General features: G+C 44.7%; 2 protein-coding genes across 5 annotated transcripts in view; one reads left to right on the top strand and one right to left on the bottom strand.

The window, feature by feature from the left end:
- Positions 1-2,505, top strand: part of FEZ2 (fasciculation and elongation protein zeta 2) — a 42,938-nt gene extending 40,433 nt beyond the window's left edge. For both annotated transcript variants that reach the window (XM_060652465.3, XM_060652452.3), the window contains one exon: positions 1,587-2,505. In XM_060652465.3, coding sequence (XP_060508448.2) covers positions 1,587-1,603 — 17 coding nt within the window. In that variant the 3' untranslated portion in view covers positions 1,604-2,505. The remainder of the gene's footprint in view (positions 1-1,586) is intronic.
- A 1,297-nt stretch (positions 2,506-3,802) lies between these two features.
- The window catches only part of CRIM1 (cysteine rich transmembrane BMP regulator 1), a 189,419-nt gene continuing 175,336 nt past the window's right edge, over positions 3,803-17,885 (bottom strand). For all 3 annotated transcript variants that reach the window (XM_060652408.3, XM_060652438.3, XM_060652428.3), the window contains 3 exons: positions 10,501-10,623; positions 7,585-7,775; positions 3,803-6,270 (listed from right to left, as the gene is read on the bottom strand). In XM_060652408.3, the coding sequence (XP_060508391.2) occupies positions 6,094-6,270; positions 7,585-7,775; positions 10,501-10,623 (491 nt within the window). In that variant the 3' untranslated portion in view covers positions 3,803-6,093. The remainder of the gene's footprint in view (positions 6,271-7,584; positions 7,776-10,500; positions 10,624-17,885) is intronic.

The raw sequence follows: 17,885 nt of genomic DNA, 5'->3' as shown, positions 1-17,885 counted from the left end.
AGGTTGGGATTTCTGAGATGTTAGGTAACTCAGATGGCATATTTCTTCAACCACAGCTTCATAAAGAGGGAACCTCAGTAGAATATACTGGGAGCTCAGAGTGAGTGACACATTAAGTGTCACCTGTGATTGAAGTGGAGCCAGTCGTTAGTAGGTTAGGGGTGTGGGGGAGGGGGTTGAAAGAAGAGATTGAAATGTTTTAATAAGCCATGTTCTTCTGATGGAGGGCTTTTACTTCCTATTACATTCCAGTTTCTTTCTTTTTCTTTTTCTTTTTAATACCTGACATCTTTGTTTGCTTTTATGTTGTGCTAGCACTGGTATGAAAGCTGGATTGTTCTGAGGTTTGTTCTTGTAGATGTGACACAGGAATGAGATGAACATAAAGAACATGTCTCAGGTTTTAATTATAGCGGGTCCCTGGGGCACTGCCGTGGGTGCCAAAGATAGAACGAGCTTCGGAAGCATTCTCTAGCTATTTTATCATTTGACCGGCATGGAAGAATTTTATGACCCAGAGAACAGAGTCGTCTGGGGGCAAATGATGTTTAAGTGCTTCCTCTGAAAACCCAGGCCTGTAACTGTGAACCTATACCGCGTGTCTTAGGGAAGCAGCACTTACCTAATTCTGTTCCTCAGGCTCAGGCCACAGGTTCCAGCCTGTGAGCCCAGCCCGTCTAGACTGTATCTGTTCTCCGGAGCTGCTTGTGTGCATGTGTTGTGGCTTTGCCTCGGCTCTACGAGGACTGGGTGGAAAAGAAGCGAGGGTGCAGACCGCAGTGGTGACTCCGCACCCCGGACAAGCGAATGGGTGTGTGTAAGCTCAGAGGTGTTCAGTCGCGTGGGAAGGTGCGGATGGGGGGTGATGGAAAATGCTCTCTTCCACCCATCCTGGAAGTCCACAGCCGGTTAGCAATTCCTCTACCCCGAGGGCCACTAGAACACTGGCCTGGCGGTGGTTTCTGCTCAAGGGAGAACTTTCCTTCTGCTTCCTCGGTGGGACTTCCTCATAGTTGTTTTTACACTGAAGACTGTGGCTTGGCTGCTGAATATACCAGCTTAATTTAAACGCAAAGGTCTGAAACGAAAGAAGGTGCAAAAGTGGCCTCATTTGGCCTAAGAAGGATGGGAGGGATGCTGTGTGGGCTCCCGAGGCTTTTCCTCACATGTGCTTCTTTACCCTGCCCTCCAGGCTCTGCCTGAGGGTGCAGTGTGGGCGTGGTTGCTGCTGTGCGCATGCAGAGACTTGAGCCCTTCTTTCACTTACGGGGGAGCCTCTGCTGTGGTACAAGCCGGACGGTATAGGGCGAATGTTATGGGCTCTTCGCTCTACGTGATATCCTGAGAGACATGGCCTTTTGGTATCTCATTTCTGGGCAATTTTAATACATGTGTCGTGAGAGAACTCTTCTCTGTTGGGTGTAGCCTTCTAAAAAAAAAAAAAGTTGCTACTGTAGATCCTTGCATTAATATTGACATTTGTGTATTTTTATATACATATAAGATGTATATAAAACATGTATGCATCTTGTGTAAATGTATGCAAAACCTACATTTCTGTTTACAAGTTCTTCTTCTTCCTCTAGTTCTGTGTCCTACATAAGGCGTCAGGCCAGGAGCGGCTTTCCCTTTCGTGGACCACAGGCTAGATTTCCTATGGCATTGTTCCGAAAGCTGGCTACCATCCCCTTCCTGCTGTTGGAGACTCCACACACGCGAACTTGGGTTTGTGACTCAGTGTTACTAGATCACGCTTTCACTAATTCTTTATATCACGAACCAAGAGAAGTATGGCACAGTTTTGAATTCTAAGGGTGTTTTTTTTTTGTTAAATGCTAACGGTTAGGAGCTCTTCTCTCCTCCGACTTTGTAGAGGAAGGGGGAGCGGTGTCTGCGCAGGTGCAGTCCTATTTTTCCTGAACCGACTGTAGGCCCAGCTGAGTTTTGCGGCTTTCTAGATCTGAACTGCACCGAAGAACTTGTTGAAAGCATGGAGAGAGTCTTACTGTGGCCGTTCTTCAGTGATGGCAAGAACCCACACTGATCTTTCTGAGGGAACTGTCAGGATCAATCTTACGTACCAGTATTGTCCAGGGAGACGGACGCTGAAGTGTGGGCTGTTCTGGGAAGATGCTGTGGCGAGCGTCGCCGGGCCCTGCTGGGGAGGACGGAGGCTGCCGCGCTTCACCACTGTCCCAGCTGTAACCATTAAGTGGCCATTCGCTTTCAGAATCTTGTGTTAAAGATACAAGACGTGTAAATGTTTTGCTTCACGTGTCTGTGAAGAAGTGTCCTTTCAAAGGAGGTTGTGTCCTTTAAGGTGCTTACCTGTGTGCTGCAGCCTCACCCCGCTCCCACTCCGGTTGTGTTTCACTCACACCTGCTTGTCTTCCTGAAGTCCCAGTTCTGGAAGCAGCGCCTCACCCGTACATCACTGGTCACGAAACACTTTGGCCAGTTCCCACCAAGTCATTGCCATTTAATAAATGTTGGGAAAAAGGGTGATACGTGCTTGAGAGACTGAGTTTTTGTTGTATTTCTTACAAGTTTTCTTCCCTTGCAGGGCTAGATTCTTCCCTTTACCGTTCTACATATTGTCACTACAGTATGTGAGCTGGCGAGACCCTGATTAGCTTCATGATGGTGAGGAGGGTTGAGGGCGACTTTTCCAGATTGCCCCGGGCTGCTGTGGAAGGACAGAAGTTCTGCTCATTTCCTGGTCTGTGAGGCATTCCCAGTAGCTAAGGTAGCTTCCTTCCTTAGACAACATGAGTGTAGGAAGAGTTAGGCCCTGTCGGGGGTCTTTAGAATTCCACTTACACGTCTGTGAGCACATGGGCCCATCCATATTCCTCAGTCCACCCGGTAACTGGGACACCAGAGCTGCAAAGGCAGTAGCTCAGTTAGGACTTGGATGCCAGCTCGGCATCTCAGCTGTTACCTAGGAATGTGCAGAACTCGACCTGGTTCCTTTTTTTTTTTTTTGAGGTTTTAAGTAATCTCTACGACCAATGTGGGGCTCGAACCTGGAAATCGAGTCACATGCTCTACTGACTGAGCCAGCCGGGTGCCCCGAGATGGTCCCTTGTTTTATTAATGCTTTATTTGATAGTGAATATGTGAGACTTACTAGCTCCTTGCCCTTGAATTGATGAATAGCATACTTATATACAGTAATAACCTAAATTGATCCAAATTTGTAAAAACTTTACCTGTACTAGGGAAATACCACTTTAGAGGGCATACTAGAGTCAGAAGTCCTTGAGGATGTGTTTTTTGGGAAAAGACAACAATTGTCTTTTTATAGTTCATTCTTAAGCTGATCCTTCTGAAGTGTATGAAAAGATATTTTTTCAGCTCACAGTCCCCTTGTAAGAAGATTTCTCTGATTTTGCTTGATAAACTCTTTCTTCTTCAGTGGTAGACTCCCAGTGTTTCCCACCTCGACCCTTCTCACACACATGATGAGATGATACCAGTGAGGAGATGAGCACATTTCTGATTTGTGACTGGCAACAGGTAGGTTTCTAAGTCTCCCTCAGAGCAAGTGTCGTGGGCCATAAACCCCAAGGTGGGATTTCTTACAAAGACTCCCAGGGCAAGGCTGCCCTCTGAGGGCAGGCCGGCGGCTGCTTGGGACGCTGGAGAGTCAGCCGACTGACCACCTTACCACAAAAGGACGATTTGTCCTTTGGGTGATTTAGATTCAGAGTGTTTATCTGTTGCCAAGAACCAAGTCGCAAATAATTCCCTCACAGCTTTGGTTTTTGAAGAAAAAACAAACTGTAGAACCACAGTGCACTCCAAGTGCCATAGATCTATTTTATTTTTCAGGAAATTAGATTTGTTTTTCTTTTACAAGAGCACAACAGGAACCAAAGTAAAAGAGTAATAGATACAGCACTCAGGATAAATCATATCTTTAAAATAATAATAAAAAAATTTACACCTTGTCCTATATCCTGTTAGTATTTTCATAATATGGCCATGATTGAAAAAACAAAAAGCAAGCATTTACAATTTTTTTTGATAGAGATTTTTATGCCAGGAATGGATTAAAACTTTATACTAATCAGGCTGATGTAAATCTATTTTGGTAACATCGTATCATTAACAAATTTATTTTGGAAATAGATAAAAATATTGCCCCTTGATAATAAATCTTTTTTTTTTTCCTTTGATGCAAACAGCTAGAACACCTTTTTCTTTTCCTTTTGATATTCTAAGACAAAAAAAAATGGTTAATCTTCAGATTAATAAATTAGGTCATTATAATAATAAATTAATTTTTTTTTAAAGTTCAGCAACCTCTGTCCAAGTATTTACAACAATACTTGAAAGTTCCTTTACAAAACAGAACACATTTTCTTTTCACATTAAGCATACTGGGTATCTGTGTCTTTCTCAACAAGCATTTTAAAAAGAAAAATCAATGCACAAATGGGTAATTAGTATAAAAGTGCTGAGAGCTGTTTGAAAAGTTAACACTATAGGATACAGTCAGTTATATTTGAGGCAAACTACAACAGACTTCCAGCTTATTATGGACAATATTCCAGTAGTTGTTTCAAACAGTTGTTTGAAGAAAAAAAAAAAAAAAATCCAGGAGCTGATTAGTGAGGCAGATAACCTGCCGTCGATGTTTCTGGCCAGTGAGCAAATTGAAAACCAACAGAAAGCAGATCCAAATGAGGAAGAAGATTTTAATTAAAGGATACCTTCTCCATCGCAGGTGTGATGCTGACTGCACAAGGCATGTGCACACTCACACTCACACACACACGCAACACACACATCTTTCTTCCCAGATAAACTGCAGGTAGAATAAAATTTTGTGTTATTAAAAATTTGTAAGTGATCAAAAGCATTGATATGGAATGCCTGTTTGTCTTTGTTCTGGTTAAAATCTCATAAAAATACATTCAACAGGAAAACATAAATTGTATGTGTATAAATATATATGCACATATATATTATATACACACGCACACAAATACTTTCGTTTTTTTTTTGAAGCATAAGATAGTTACATAAATATTCCTATAATTGCTAAAGTTTAAGGAGGCATATTTTTTTTCTGAGCTTCAACAAAGGTGCTTGAATAATATACAATTAAAATGAAGTAGTTTCTATTTTGTAGAATCAGTATAATAAGGAAAAAAAAATCCCCAAACAGTCCTTTTTAAAAGTTTCTTCTTAAGCTAGAGCTTCAACAAAAACTATGAACAACCAACAACAGAACAAAGCAACAACAGACAGTGAAGTACAGCCCCTGCTGGAAAGACCTGGCGCCTTCGCCCTCACCCTCCCCGCCGCGGTGAGGGGCTCCAGTGCTCGCGTCAAGAAACCGCTTCCGTCGTGTTCACTCGCTGACTCTGCTAGCAACTGGCTGATTGGCTTGGAAGAAAACAAAAGCAGCAAAAAGTCTAACTGTATCTATCCTTAATAACCCGCGTCAGAGAAATGCCACGACACATTTCTCTCGCCTCCTCCCCGCCTACCGTGGCTGTGACTGTATAGAAAAGAAACTCGTGGCTTTAGACCAGGGATGGCTATCAAAAGGTTCTGGTGTGCTGTCTGGCAGTCCTAAGGTGGCTACGGCAGCTGGATCACAAGGCCTTTGTCTCCCGCTCATTCGGGCCTGGGCTTTGCCACGACCCGTGGCAGTCTTCGGAGCGAGACTTCGGAGCAAGCATCCTCTGGGCCGCTCAGCTGCTTTTATTACACTGGGTTTCTCCCCGAGCCAAGCTGACCAATTCGCCTTCCCAACACCACCCTCCCGACCCATCTCCCCAACCAAACTCGCTGTCCCCCGCCCCCAAACACCTCTACAGCTAGATTACAAGCAAATACATCTTAGCAACTTGAAAAACTTTGGTTCTAAGAAAACACTTGGTCAGTGATCTTGAGGAGAGTGGGAATGTTTGTTCTGCACACTGCTGAAGACAGAGCCCGTCCCGGTAAGTTCTTAGCGCTGTATGTCAAGTCACAATCCAAAATGATCCACTAAGCAAGTGCACGAATTCTAGTTTACTTTTCAAAGCAGATTTAGTCGTCGTCTGTCTTTCAAAACCTCATCCGCATTGCCTTTCTTCACACTGTCTGGTAGAAATTATCTGCCTGGAGGTGGTTCTGTTTCTGCATGCTGTAGAAGCCGCTGAATCTTGCATCTGGTTCGGCAATCCTTAGCATTCTCTGGGAACTGTCCGCTGGGACTCTGCTTCCTTTCTTGCAGTCCACAGACACCAGCTGATTATTTAAGGAAGAAGGCTAGTTGATGAGAGGAGGGGAAAAAAAAAACCCACAAAGAATTAGCTATTTCACAGATCTTCCATTAACAAATTTCGTACCCGATTCAAGGGAGGTAACAGCTTCGCGGGACACTGACGGGCCCGCTGGCTGTGGGGTTTACGTCCTGTTCTAGTACCAGTGGTAGTTTCGTGAGGGATACTGACAAACTGTGTTTAAAAGTGAAATGGTCAATAAATTACGTCAGGCTTGCGTCACAGGAACTGAGAAGAGAGTCTGGTGAAGCGACGTAACTATTTTCAAATCTGTAAAGCGCAGACTCATGCTTAAAAGGGTTGAAGACGTCGTCACTGGCCAGGCAGATTTTAAGATAAACACATGATTTTAAATCACTTGCTGGGTAAAAGCATCATCACAGGCTGGGCCAGCCCCATTCTGCATCCAGCCACTCTACGCACGTCATGAGCTAGTCTCTCTTCCCAGCTTTGTACATTGGGGACCGTATCCTGACCCCGCGTGTGCCCAGCAAAGCCTGCGCCCAACATGTACATGTTGAAAGAAAGGGGCAGAAGCATCTGATGGGAATTTCACATGGACGAGTTCTCTAGATGATCAAGTGGATTAAAATAATTATTCAAGCTGTTTTCAATTCGTAAGGGTGTAGGAATTTTTTTTTCTTTTCTTTGGAAAAAAACTAAATGCAAAAAGTAGACTTAGGGTTGGAAAGAGTCCTTATTCTCCCTTTAATGAAAATGAATTTTCTCAGTCTTTGAGATAGGCTAATTTGACAATAAATATTCTTTCTCCCTCAATATGAAATGTGTCTCTCTCTGCCTGCTCTAGTTAGTAGTAGTTACAGTCTCTTCAGGATCTTCTGCTACCTTTTCCCTATGCGCTTGCCCTGGACATGTCTCCCTGTCCTTTGGAGTTCTGTATGCACTCATGACACTCTAGTTCCCCTGTCACCCTCTCACCAGGACTTCTTTCCCAATTCTAAGTGGATAGATCACTGAGAAGAAACTCAAATTTTAATTTCTAATACAACGACTTAGGAATCAACTTAGAAGTATTTCTTTTTTAAAACACTTTAAATCCAGGAAATTGGATGTGTGGAAGGTCAGGATCCATTAACCAGTGGTTGATGGGTAACTCATCCAGTGACTGCTCCAGCCCGAGGCAAGTACTATGGCTACGGCTTACTGTGTGTTTGAGGCTACGAAGACCAAAGCAAAACTTTCGCTGGCTAATACAAAAGACATCAAGCAATTTAAGCAAATGCGAGCATGCAAGCTTTCCCAGTTCGGTCACTTAAGACAGACTTTTTCAGGACAGTACCTTAGTTGGTGTTCGATACCAGCAAAGCAGTGGTATCCACTGTTTCTTCTGATTGAAGAAAAGGAATGCTATTATAATAGAGAGGCCAATTACTATGGGAACCACAACTGAGGCAATGGAGTCCAGTGAAGAATCTTCGCCTGGATGCGGCCTGTTGTTATCTCTGTAATCTACCTGAAGGTGACCCATGTCTAGAAGGGGAAAAAAAAATTACAAGCATTTATTACCTAAACCAGAATTTTTAAGTATTCTAATAGTTCCACTGCAAACAGATCAACAACTTGGGTTTCGTTGCTTCCCAGTACTTTCAGGCTAAAACATGACTCAAGTCTAATGATCCGAAGAGCTCTGATGAGAGTGCAGAGCTCTCAGGGATGATGTGAGACAGGAAATATTAGGGTGAAGAGGTTAATAACTGGGCAGGAGGAAGCTGGTTCTAGCTAGCCAAGAAAACAAAATTGTTATGTAGACCTTACAAAAGTGATTAAAACTAGATTACTAAAAATATTTTGATTAACCTGTATGGTCTAAGATTTTGAAGCAGAAACATTAGTTTAGCTCCCTGTTTACCAGCAAATAGGAGACTAGGACAAAGTATTTTTGACTTACTAGAGTAACAGCTAAGACTAATCGCTAGTGGAATAGTAAAAACTAAAGCCAGAATCAAGAGTTTGGTCTTTTGGTTTACTGAGCTCTAAGCAAAAATGCCTCCCTCGTCATAAACTTGTTGAAAACTCACTAGGCCTACTAGATCATTTTCCTGCCTTAGTTTTAATATATTGTATAGGAGACATTTAACTTTGTTCGTTCGAATGAAGGTCTTTCTATTCCTTTAAATCATCATGCTTGCCATGAATATTGCAGAGATAACAAGGTTAGTAACTATATACCAATCAGGAGAACTCCTTGGAAGTTTCTTTACTTTTATTTTCTTTCAAATAAACCACTGTGGGGGCGCCTGGGTGGCTCAGTCGGTTAAGCGTCCGACTTCAGCTCAGGTCACGATCTCGCGGTTCGTGAGTTCGAGCCCCACGTCGGGCTCTGTGTTGACAGCTTAGAGCCTGGAGCCTGTTTCGGATTCTGTTTCTCCCTCTCTCTCTGACCTCCCCTGTTCATGCTCTCTCTCTGTCTCAAAAATAAATAAATGTTAGAAAAAACAAAAAAAAACAAATAAACCACTGTGGTCGACCTGTCCAAATGCATCAAAGACCAGGCTAGTGAAAGATGCAGGGGTTACACATTCAAAAGGAGTTGCTCTTAAATGATTCTGGAAACCCGTCTCATAGCAGCACAGTTCTGTGATATTAAGACAGTCTATGGTTTAAAAGATCAGATTTTTGTTAATATGCTGCTGCTTTTGTGTGTGGGAAGAAGAGAACCTTCTTAGTCATTCTATCCAGTGTACATAATACTTTATAGGAAGGTGGAAAAAATCCTACATTTATCAGCATCAACAAAAATGCCAAAGGTAAAAATAACATCTTACTGATGAATTCAGGTTTTAATGAATGAAGGAATGGATTTTTGCCTTACCATATTCCAAATGATATGGCAGATGGTTTTAGGAATATATGTCATACAAGGAAATTGAAAAGTTAATTAAGGAAAATCTTAATGAAAGGAAAATAAAGCTTCAGTTGAGATCTGTTTATAAAATCCAGTCCTTAAGTTCCGTTTTGATGCAAAAATCAGGCCACAAAGTTTAGCTTTGGGCTTCTTAGCAGCCAAAGCAAAAATGGAAACAGGTATCATCAATAAGATTCACAGTGTCTTCAAGATTAAAAATAATCAATTGCTTAGGAGAAGTGTAAATTTTCCTGCTATTGACACAGGAAATTTCTCCTCAGGTACTTTGTAACAGAGATACTGTGTAATGCATAGGTCTTCAATATACTACAGCAAGTAAGGCGGTCGTTATGGCCAAAGTCCACCGTCTAGAACAGTGTGTGGCATAGAGTAGGCACCAGTATTTATTGATCGAATGCAAATGTAATGATAAAGCACAATTCAGTCACAGCAATTACACAAGGAGCCAAAACACTGGAGCCAGGAATTTGGCTCTCTGGTCAACCGGCTTGATCTAAATAAGCATAACACTCAGAATATCTAGGGTAACAACAGACCATTAATCTCTCAAGCAATGAATATTGCTTCCCCCCAAAAAAAATAATATAAAAATTGTATAGCAGTGATTTTGAGAATGTCCTTGGAGTAGACGGGAGACAGTCCTGAGTCATGGCTAAGCACAGGTTTATACTCTTAATCAAGACATCTACTTTTATAGAGAAGGCAATACTGACAGGAACTCTGCCTGGCTTTATCTCTTAACTACTGAGAGAGGGAATAACAGGTCTATTATACACAACTGGAAGGACAGAGCTAGGGGAAAAACAAAACGAAACAAAAAACATGGAATATACCCGATGAGTGGAAAAATCAGCACATGTAATAAATTGAACTCTCACGGAGTGAAAACAGCCTGGAAGTGGAGGGTAACCTAATGCATAAATGCTTAGTCCAGAATCCACAGGGACTGAATAATTTATTATTATTCCACTTACATATGCACAAATATGAGTCCTGGCTTAGGAATTGCAGATACCAAGCTATTAGGACAAGGAACATATTTCTTTCCATCTTCATGAAGTCTCTGAGCACATGGGGCCAGAAGGAGGCATGTTATCCAGTTACCTGCAGACTTAATTTTATCATTCTGGTTTAAATATGTTATAGCCAACAGGTCTCCCCTGGAGTAGTTATTTGAACTTACTTACCTGCCATTTAAAAAGGAACTCGAAGTTAAAATTAAAAAAAAAAATGAAAAATTAAAAAAAAAATGAAAAATTAAAAAAAAATTTTAAAAAGGCAGACCATATATGTGAAGTCTACAGAGATCTCAGTCAACTTCGCACTTACCTCTGGGGAGATGGATAATGTCATTTTCACTGGGTGTGGGCCACAAGGGAACCTCCAGGTCAATCTCTCCACGATGGTTTGTTTTCTCAATGGGTATATTGGTTGGTTCTGGCACATACATTTCTAAAAGAAAGGGATATTTCTCATAAGAGATGATGGAGGGGCTGCTTACTGCTGACTTTGGTCTCTTCAATCCCAATGGATGGTGCATTCAATTCGGTACAATACTGTCCCGGGGCACGAAAGGTCCGGTTTCTGCAACTGCATCATTGCTACTAGAAAGTCACTGGCTTTGCAAGGGTGGGAAGCGTGTCATATAACCATATTCCCCCTCAACCCCCCCCCCATGTAAAAGTAGTGGGGGAGAGTTTTCTCCACCAGGGTCAGAGGCTCTGCTTTTTCATGTCAGATGGTGTTGGCCCTGTAGTTCTGTGCAAACTGACAGGGACTGGCTGAAATGGAAGGATTTCTTTTATTTTCCATCAGCTAAATACTATATACCTTAATAAGCTGCTTCTCTTTAACCCATGAATGTTGAATCACTTCTATAAAATATGTCCTAGGAAGTGAAAAAGTTAAAGCATCTTTGATTCTTATTTCTTTGTCAATTCCCCTAAATGGGAATAGACCGTAAGCAGACCTCCTGAGGTCTGGCCTGGCTTAAGCATCACATGTCTGTTTTATCACCAGTGGAACCATGTGGATTGGTAGATGATCTTCAGTAAATATGTTTCCATGATCTAACTTGATCATTTGGGCACTTGGATTAGTAAGATACTATAAATGAAACAAAACTAAGAAGAAGAATATTCTTTATCCCAAATTTCTTTTTCTTTTCTAATATTTCTTTTTTGTTTATTTTTAGAGAGAATGAGAGAATGAGAGAGAGAGAGAGAGAGAGAGAGGAAACACAAGTGGGGGAGGGGCAGAAAGAGGGAGACAGAATCCAAAGCAGGCTCCAGGCTCTGAGCTGTCAGCACAGAGCCCAACGTGGGGCCTGAACTCATGAACCATGAGATCATGACCTGAGCCAAAGTCGGACGCTTAATCGACTGAGCCACCCAGGTGCCCCTTTTTTTTCTCGTTTTAAAGCTAAATTCTACAAGGGACCCGTGAAAACAGTTGAAAGTTTTTCTTGGCTACTACAAATATATTTATATATCCTTTCTTCATCTGGCTAACAACCAGCCCAACATTTTTTTTTTTTTAAGTTACTATTCTTTATTTCAATAAAATTCCGTATAAAAGGTACAATCAAACGTTTTCTATGTCACTTTATAACTGCTGGAAATGCTATACTTTTGAACTTTCCTGGGTTGTATATATAGACAGCTGAAAGCTCTAAGTCAGTATGTATCAGACAAACACACTGGACTATATACCCAGACACCTTTTAAATAGATGAGGCAACAGTAAGGATGTTTCAACATGCTCTAAAGAAGTAATTCTTGAGAACCCGTATTCTCAAAAGGCAACACAAAAATCTGCATCAACCATATAGCTCCTTTTGGCCAGATCCTGCCGTATTATTAACCAATTTTTATAAGGTTACTCAACATTGGTCATACTAAATATTCACTAATAGCCTAATTTAGTCCAACATAAAATACATAAAATGCAAGGTATAGAAGTTAAAATAGAACTAATATCCTCCCTGCTTACAGTGATTGGTGTCTACCCCATAGTCCCCTGGCTTTCAAGATGAATTATAGAGAGGAGAAAAGTGACAGGGAAGAGAGTATTTGCTCTGCTCAAAACACTGTGTATTAACGGAGTACCCGGCAGGGAGGTAAAGTCAGGTTAAGTCAGTTACCCAAGATGACGCATCCAGGAACTGGCAGAGCTGGGATTCAAATCTGTTCTGGGATGCCATGGCCCAGGTCTTCCTGGTTGGTGCCCCCCAAGAATAAACTTATTTTGGCTTTTTGTCCCTCAGTCTTGTGCTTTCTTACTTAAATACAGATGACCCTTGAACAACAGGGGTTTGAACTGTGCAGGTCTACTTATACATGGATTTTTATCAATACAGTGCTGTAACTATATTTTCCTTATGGTTTTCTTAATATTCTCTTTTTTCTAGCTTCTTCTGTTGTAAGAATATAGCATGTAATATGTATAAAATACAAATACATGTTAATTGACTGTTTATGTTATCCATAAGGCTTCTGGTTGACAGCAGGCTATTAGTAGTTAGGTTTTTGGGGAGTCCAAAGTTGTAGGGGGATTTTCGAGTGCACGGGGACTGGTACCTCAGACATGACCAGAGCTAGACACGTGAATACCTGCAAACTCTTGAATTAAAAAGAGAATTTACTGAAAATACTATTGAATTAAAAGGAGAATTTACTGAAAATACTATTGAATTAAAAGGAGAATTTACTGAAAATACTATTTACAGAAGCAGGGGCCTGAGTACAACCAATGACTCAAACTTTTCCGTCCTATCTGAATCACCTGAAGAGCTTATAAAATGTGCTGCATCTCAGGGGTCCTGATTCGGCAGGTCCGCAGTGGGTGATTCTGGGACGGGTGTGTCGGACATGGGGTCTCATTCGCCCCCTGACAAACCCTGATTGTGTGATATCAATTTCCTGGAGGAGTTTGGAAAGAAAAGTGACCTTGACACTTACGTGACATCTTTCTATGCCACAGCATGTCTGAGGGCCTCCCCTGTGGGTCTAGCACACAGCACTGAACCTTCCCATCATGCAGGGGCCACTCTACCGCTGGCACCTGAGACCTCAGTAGAGAAGGCCACTGTAGGCTCTATTCCCCCAAACCTGGGAATGTCAACGGCTAAGTAGCCAATCCGCACCCCCCCCCCACCCCCACCCAAGGTCCCCAGAGAGGGGATCGGTTCAGTTTCACGTCAGGGTTTTCTGGGGGAGAGCACTAGGAAACAGTTTTGAAATCCTTGTGCCTTCTAGCTGCATATGCGTAGATTTCAAGTGAAACCCCCACCACCAACAGTTCAAACCGTCCTCCCACAGATGCTTTGAAAGGCTCTACTTGGCATCAGCGGGAAAGGGAGAAGGGTGTGCCCTGGATGAGGGAGAATGTCTTACAGAGTAATTAATTCTATTACCACTGTCCACAAATACTTCCTGAGCACTTCAGTGGTCAAAGTTCTGGGAGACAGCCATGAGCAAGACCAGTCCTGTCCTCATGGGCGTCTCATGACGATGGGTGTTTCTCACTGCTGGGCAGCTCACAGCCCGCCCTCGGTATGGGTTTGCTCCCTGAAACTCAGTACGGCTCGGATGAAAATCTACCTACACCTCCTTCCATTGTCACCAAATACTCAGCGCTCTAGTTCAGAGCCCTCATGTCCACGGGGAGAGGGTCATTTCCCCTTAACGTGAACTTACAAGGGAAGCAGTCTCTGAGCAGTTTTGCCAAAAAGGATAAATCTTTCAGCAAAAACCTACTTGGACAAACAAAAAGAAGTGTGGGAATTACTGCATTTCCATGCCTAGACCCAGGCCTTCCATGGCCAAGACCTGTGACTGACCCCAATTCTCACGTACAGCCCTTCTGGCATTTACTAGCAGAGCCCTTGACAGCTGCTGGCACTGCAGACACAGAACTACATCAGGCTAGGCCACGTGGATCACGGGCACGTGGTCACAGTTAAGAATTACTCCCGTGGTCACATCTGATCCGAACTTCAGAGGAACCCAAGACCACTTACCGTGGATATATTTTACTTTCAGAGGCACCTGGCTAGTTGTAAGACCCACGGTTCCATAAAATGTCCTTTTCTGGAGTATGGGGACAGGATGCCAGAGGCTCACAAGCTGATGCACCATTTTTTTTTTTTTTTTTTGGGAGATGGAATCTACAATTAGGATCAGAACTCCCAGGTCAGCCAATTAGCTGCAGGACTGTGGATAATTCACTTAAGTTTCCTGAGCCTCAGTTTCTTCTGTAAAATGGGACAAGTACTAAGCAGCTACCCAGCCCACGGGTTTTGTACTCATAAGATGGCAGAGGGGACCATGCTTTATAAAGGGTGAGGCTATCCAGAATGGGAGTCGGTATGGGCAGAGGGCAAAGCATGGTATCAGGAGTTATCTAGATGATAAATGGAAGCCTGGAACTTTAGTGAGGATTCCTGACCAAGATCACGCAGTGAGCCAATGAGCGAATGGGACAGGAATCCAGCCTTAATCAAATGTAAAGTGGCAAAGCTCGGCTGATTGCCGTTTGCTTAGAAGACGGAGAAATGATTCATCAATAATACATCAGACGCAGAAAGAAGAGTTACAGAAATTAAATTTCCATCCAACAGTAAATCCTGAGAAGTCACTGGAGAAATCTTTCATAATGAACAAGGATGTTATTGGCAATATATGCACTCTCTCCTTTCTTAAACTCACAAGCCAAGGAGAGTACCTCTTTTTACTCTGTTCCTACCACCATCACCTGGATTTGGGGCCTTGCTGTCACCACCCGGGACGTCTGCAATGTGAGTTACAGCTGTCCTGGCCTCTGGTCTCCCCTCGTTTTAGTCCCTCCTGCACCCCACCCTGTTAATCCTCCCAAAGCACCTATGTGACCATGTCATTCACCTGCTCAAAAATGAGGCTCCCATTCCCTACAAAGGATGGTATCTACACTCTAAATTTGACAAGCGAGGCCCTGAATATCCGGGCCAAAGCTATCTTTTTTGTCCTTACCTCCTGCTACTAGAACTCTCTATTCTGGGGACACTGGGCCTTGACCTTTCCATCTCAGGGTCTTTGGTCAGATTACCCTCTTGCCTCCAATAGAGAGGGCCCACCTGTCCTGCAAGGCCACTCTACCTCACAGCAGAGTCTCACTTGTGGACCCTGCAGCAGGGCTGATAACCAGTATCACCAGTCACCCTCCCCTTCTCTTTCGAGCCCCCCTCTAATTAGACTTAGCCTCCACCGCTGTACCAAAATGGCTGTGGTCAAGATGATTAGGATCGTGCTAAACGCACAAGGATTAGTTTCCCCGTCTCTTCTGACTCGACCTAATGGCACACCTGCCCCTTCTCCATTTGTCTTCTGGGTCATGGCTCTTGGTTTCCTCCCGTGTGGCTGTGGCTCCTCCTCTGTTTCCTTTGCCAGTCCCCCTTGCCCTGCCCGGTCTCCCAAAGTTGGAGGGTCTCTGGGCTCAGTCCTGGCGCCTCTTCTCCATCACGCCCACTCCCTGGGGGATCTCCTCCAGTCCCAAGGCTTAAAAAGAGACTTTTAAAAACTGAGAATAAACTGAGGGTTGATTGGAGGGGGGGGCGGTGGGAGGGCAGGGAGAGTGGGTGATGGGCATTGAGGAGGGCACCTGTTGGGATGAGCACTGGGTGTTGTATGGAAACCAATTTGACAATAAGTTTCATATTAAAACAAAGTGAAAACAAAACAAAACAAAAAACCACCTTGGTTTTTTAAGCCGACAACTTTCAAATGTACAGACCCATTTCCGGTCTCTCCTGAACTGCAGATTACATGCTCACTGTTCACTCTCTCCACTTGGACGAACAGTGAAGATTTCAAAGAAAAACTGCCGCCAACCAAACTGCCTTTACCCTGTGGCTACAAATTCGTGTTGTCATCTAAACACATGAGAGTCACTCACGGCTTCTCTTCCTCTCTTCTCACAAGCACTGTCTTCAAATCCTACCGATTCTCCCTCACAAAGAATCCGAGCCCGACCCCCTCTCCTGCCTCCAGAGCCACTGCCCCGGGCCAGGCCACCCCTGGGCTCTGGCCTGCATTGTTGGGAAAGCCTCCAGACTGTCTTTGCTTCCACTCGTCCTCTCCACATCCCCCAGTCTACGCCTCAACTCGGCACCAGGGACGTCTTGTGAAAGGGAAGGTCACCCAGCTTCCCTCCTTTGCTTAAGACCCTCTGAAGCCTCTTCCCCGCCCAACGAAGCCCCGCAATGATGCGGAGATTGCAGCTTCCGGCTCACGACAGCCTCTGTGCTCGCCTCAGCCTCCTGCTCACCGGGCCCATCCACCAAGGCCTCCCGGCTGTCCTTGAACATGCACAGCGTGTTTCCACCACAGGGCTGTGCCCTGCCTGTACCCAGAGCGTTCTGCCTTCTCCCCCCTCCCATGCCCCTCCCCCCCCCCAGGGTCAATTCTTCTGGATCTCATTATAAATGTCACCTTATCAAAGTGACAGATCATCCTGCGTGAAACAACCCAGCCTGTCCCTTCTTCCCCTTTGCCCCCTGTCTGGCTTTGCTCTCCTCAACAGTCCTCAGCCTCACCCTGGGTGCGGTCTCTTTATCGCTTGTTTCCTGCCTGTCCCTCCCGCCGAAAATGTAAGCTCCCCGAGGACTGGGGGTGGGGGTGGGGCTTTGTTTGATTCACTGCTGTGCCCCAAGGGCCTAGAAACAGCGCAGGTGCATGGCAGGCACTGAGTGAGTCTCTGTTGAAGGAAGAAGGTCAAGTCTCACCATTTCGATCTCAGGAGCGTGTTACTGGGGAGATGGATGTGGAGCTCGTGAGGCACAGGTGGTGTGGAGCAGACAGACTGCCTCGCGGGGGAAACCCGCGGCTCCCCTTGTTCTCTGCATGGCCCTCAAGGACTTCATGTCCCCCGTGTGCAGATGGTGATAAGACGGCAGAGGGAACCTCTCACTCCCCATGTGCACCTCACACAAGGCCCGTGCGGCTAAGCTGGGAAGGGTACCCAACGGTAGGCTCTGAATAGGGTTCAGCCTCCTGACCTGGCGGGACGTCCCATCCATCACGTGGGATGAATGGACAGTTGTAGAAGTGCTCAATCGGGTCTCTGCTGCTGAACAGCCAAACAGACAATGAAACTGTTTGGGTGCCGACCATCCCATCTCACAACCACACAGTACAGACGGACGGCTGGCAGGACTCCCAGCTCACCGTACTGCACGGCCAAGGTTCTCTGACATAACGCAGCAAGGAGACACGAGAGTCAAGGTGAAGGTGGAAAGGATCCTGACTCCTCCCCAGAGTGCGTGTTCTCTGCGGTATAGACTGAGGGGTCTGTTTAGGGCTGGAGGTCCGGAATGCTCCCCGGAGGCTGTCCTGCCGGGGGCTCAGGCCCTGCATTTCTGGGATGAGGGACAGAGGACGAGGGCACAAGACACAGACGTGGAAAGTAGGAGGCAGCCTGGGGGAGGATCTGGGCAGCTGTGGGGGATGGAGGCTTGAGACTCGGAGGTGGGTTTCCGAGCTGACACGGAGGGTGGGTGTGGGAAGAGGCGTGGGCGTGGGTCGCCAAGGCAGCCAGCTGGGGCCTCTGCGGGAAGACACCAAGTTGGGCACACGGCTTGGGAGCAGGCCGCAGGGACAGCACGGGTGCTGCTGGGACTCGGGAACCGAACACAGACTGAAATGCATTCTTTAACCACAACTCCTCCATTCCGGTTCTGA

This window comes from Panthera onca, chromosome A3 (genome assembly GCF_046562875.1).
Source record: "Panthera onca isolate mPanOnc1 chromosome A3, mPanOnc1 haplotype 2, whole genome shotgun sequence".
In the NCBI taxonomy this organism is placed as follows: domain Eukaryota; kingdom Metazoa; phylum Chordata; class Mammalia; order Carnivora; family Felidae; genus Panthera; species Panthera onca.
This window is presented reverse-complemented; position numbering and strand designations above follow the sequence as displayed.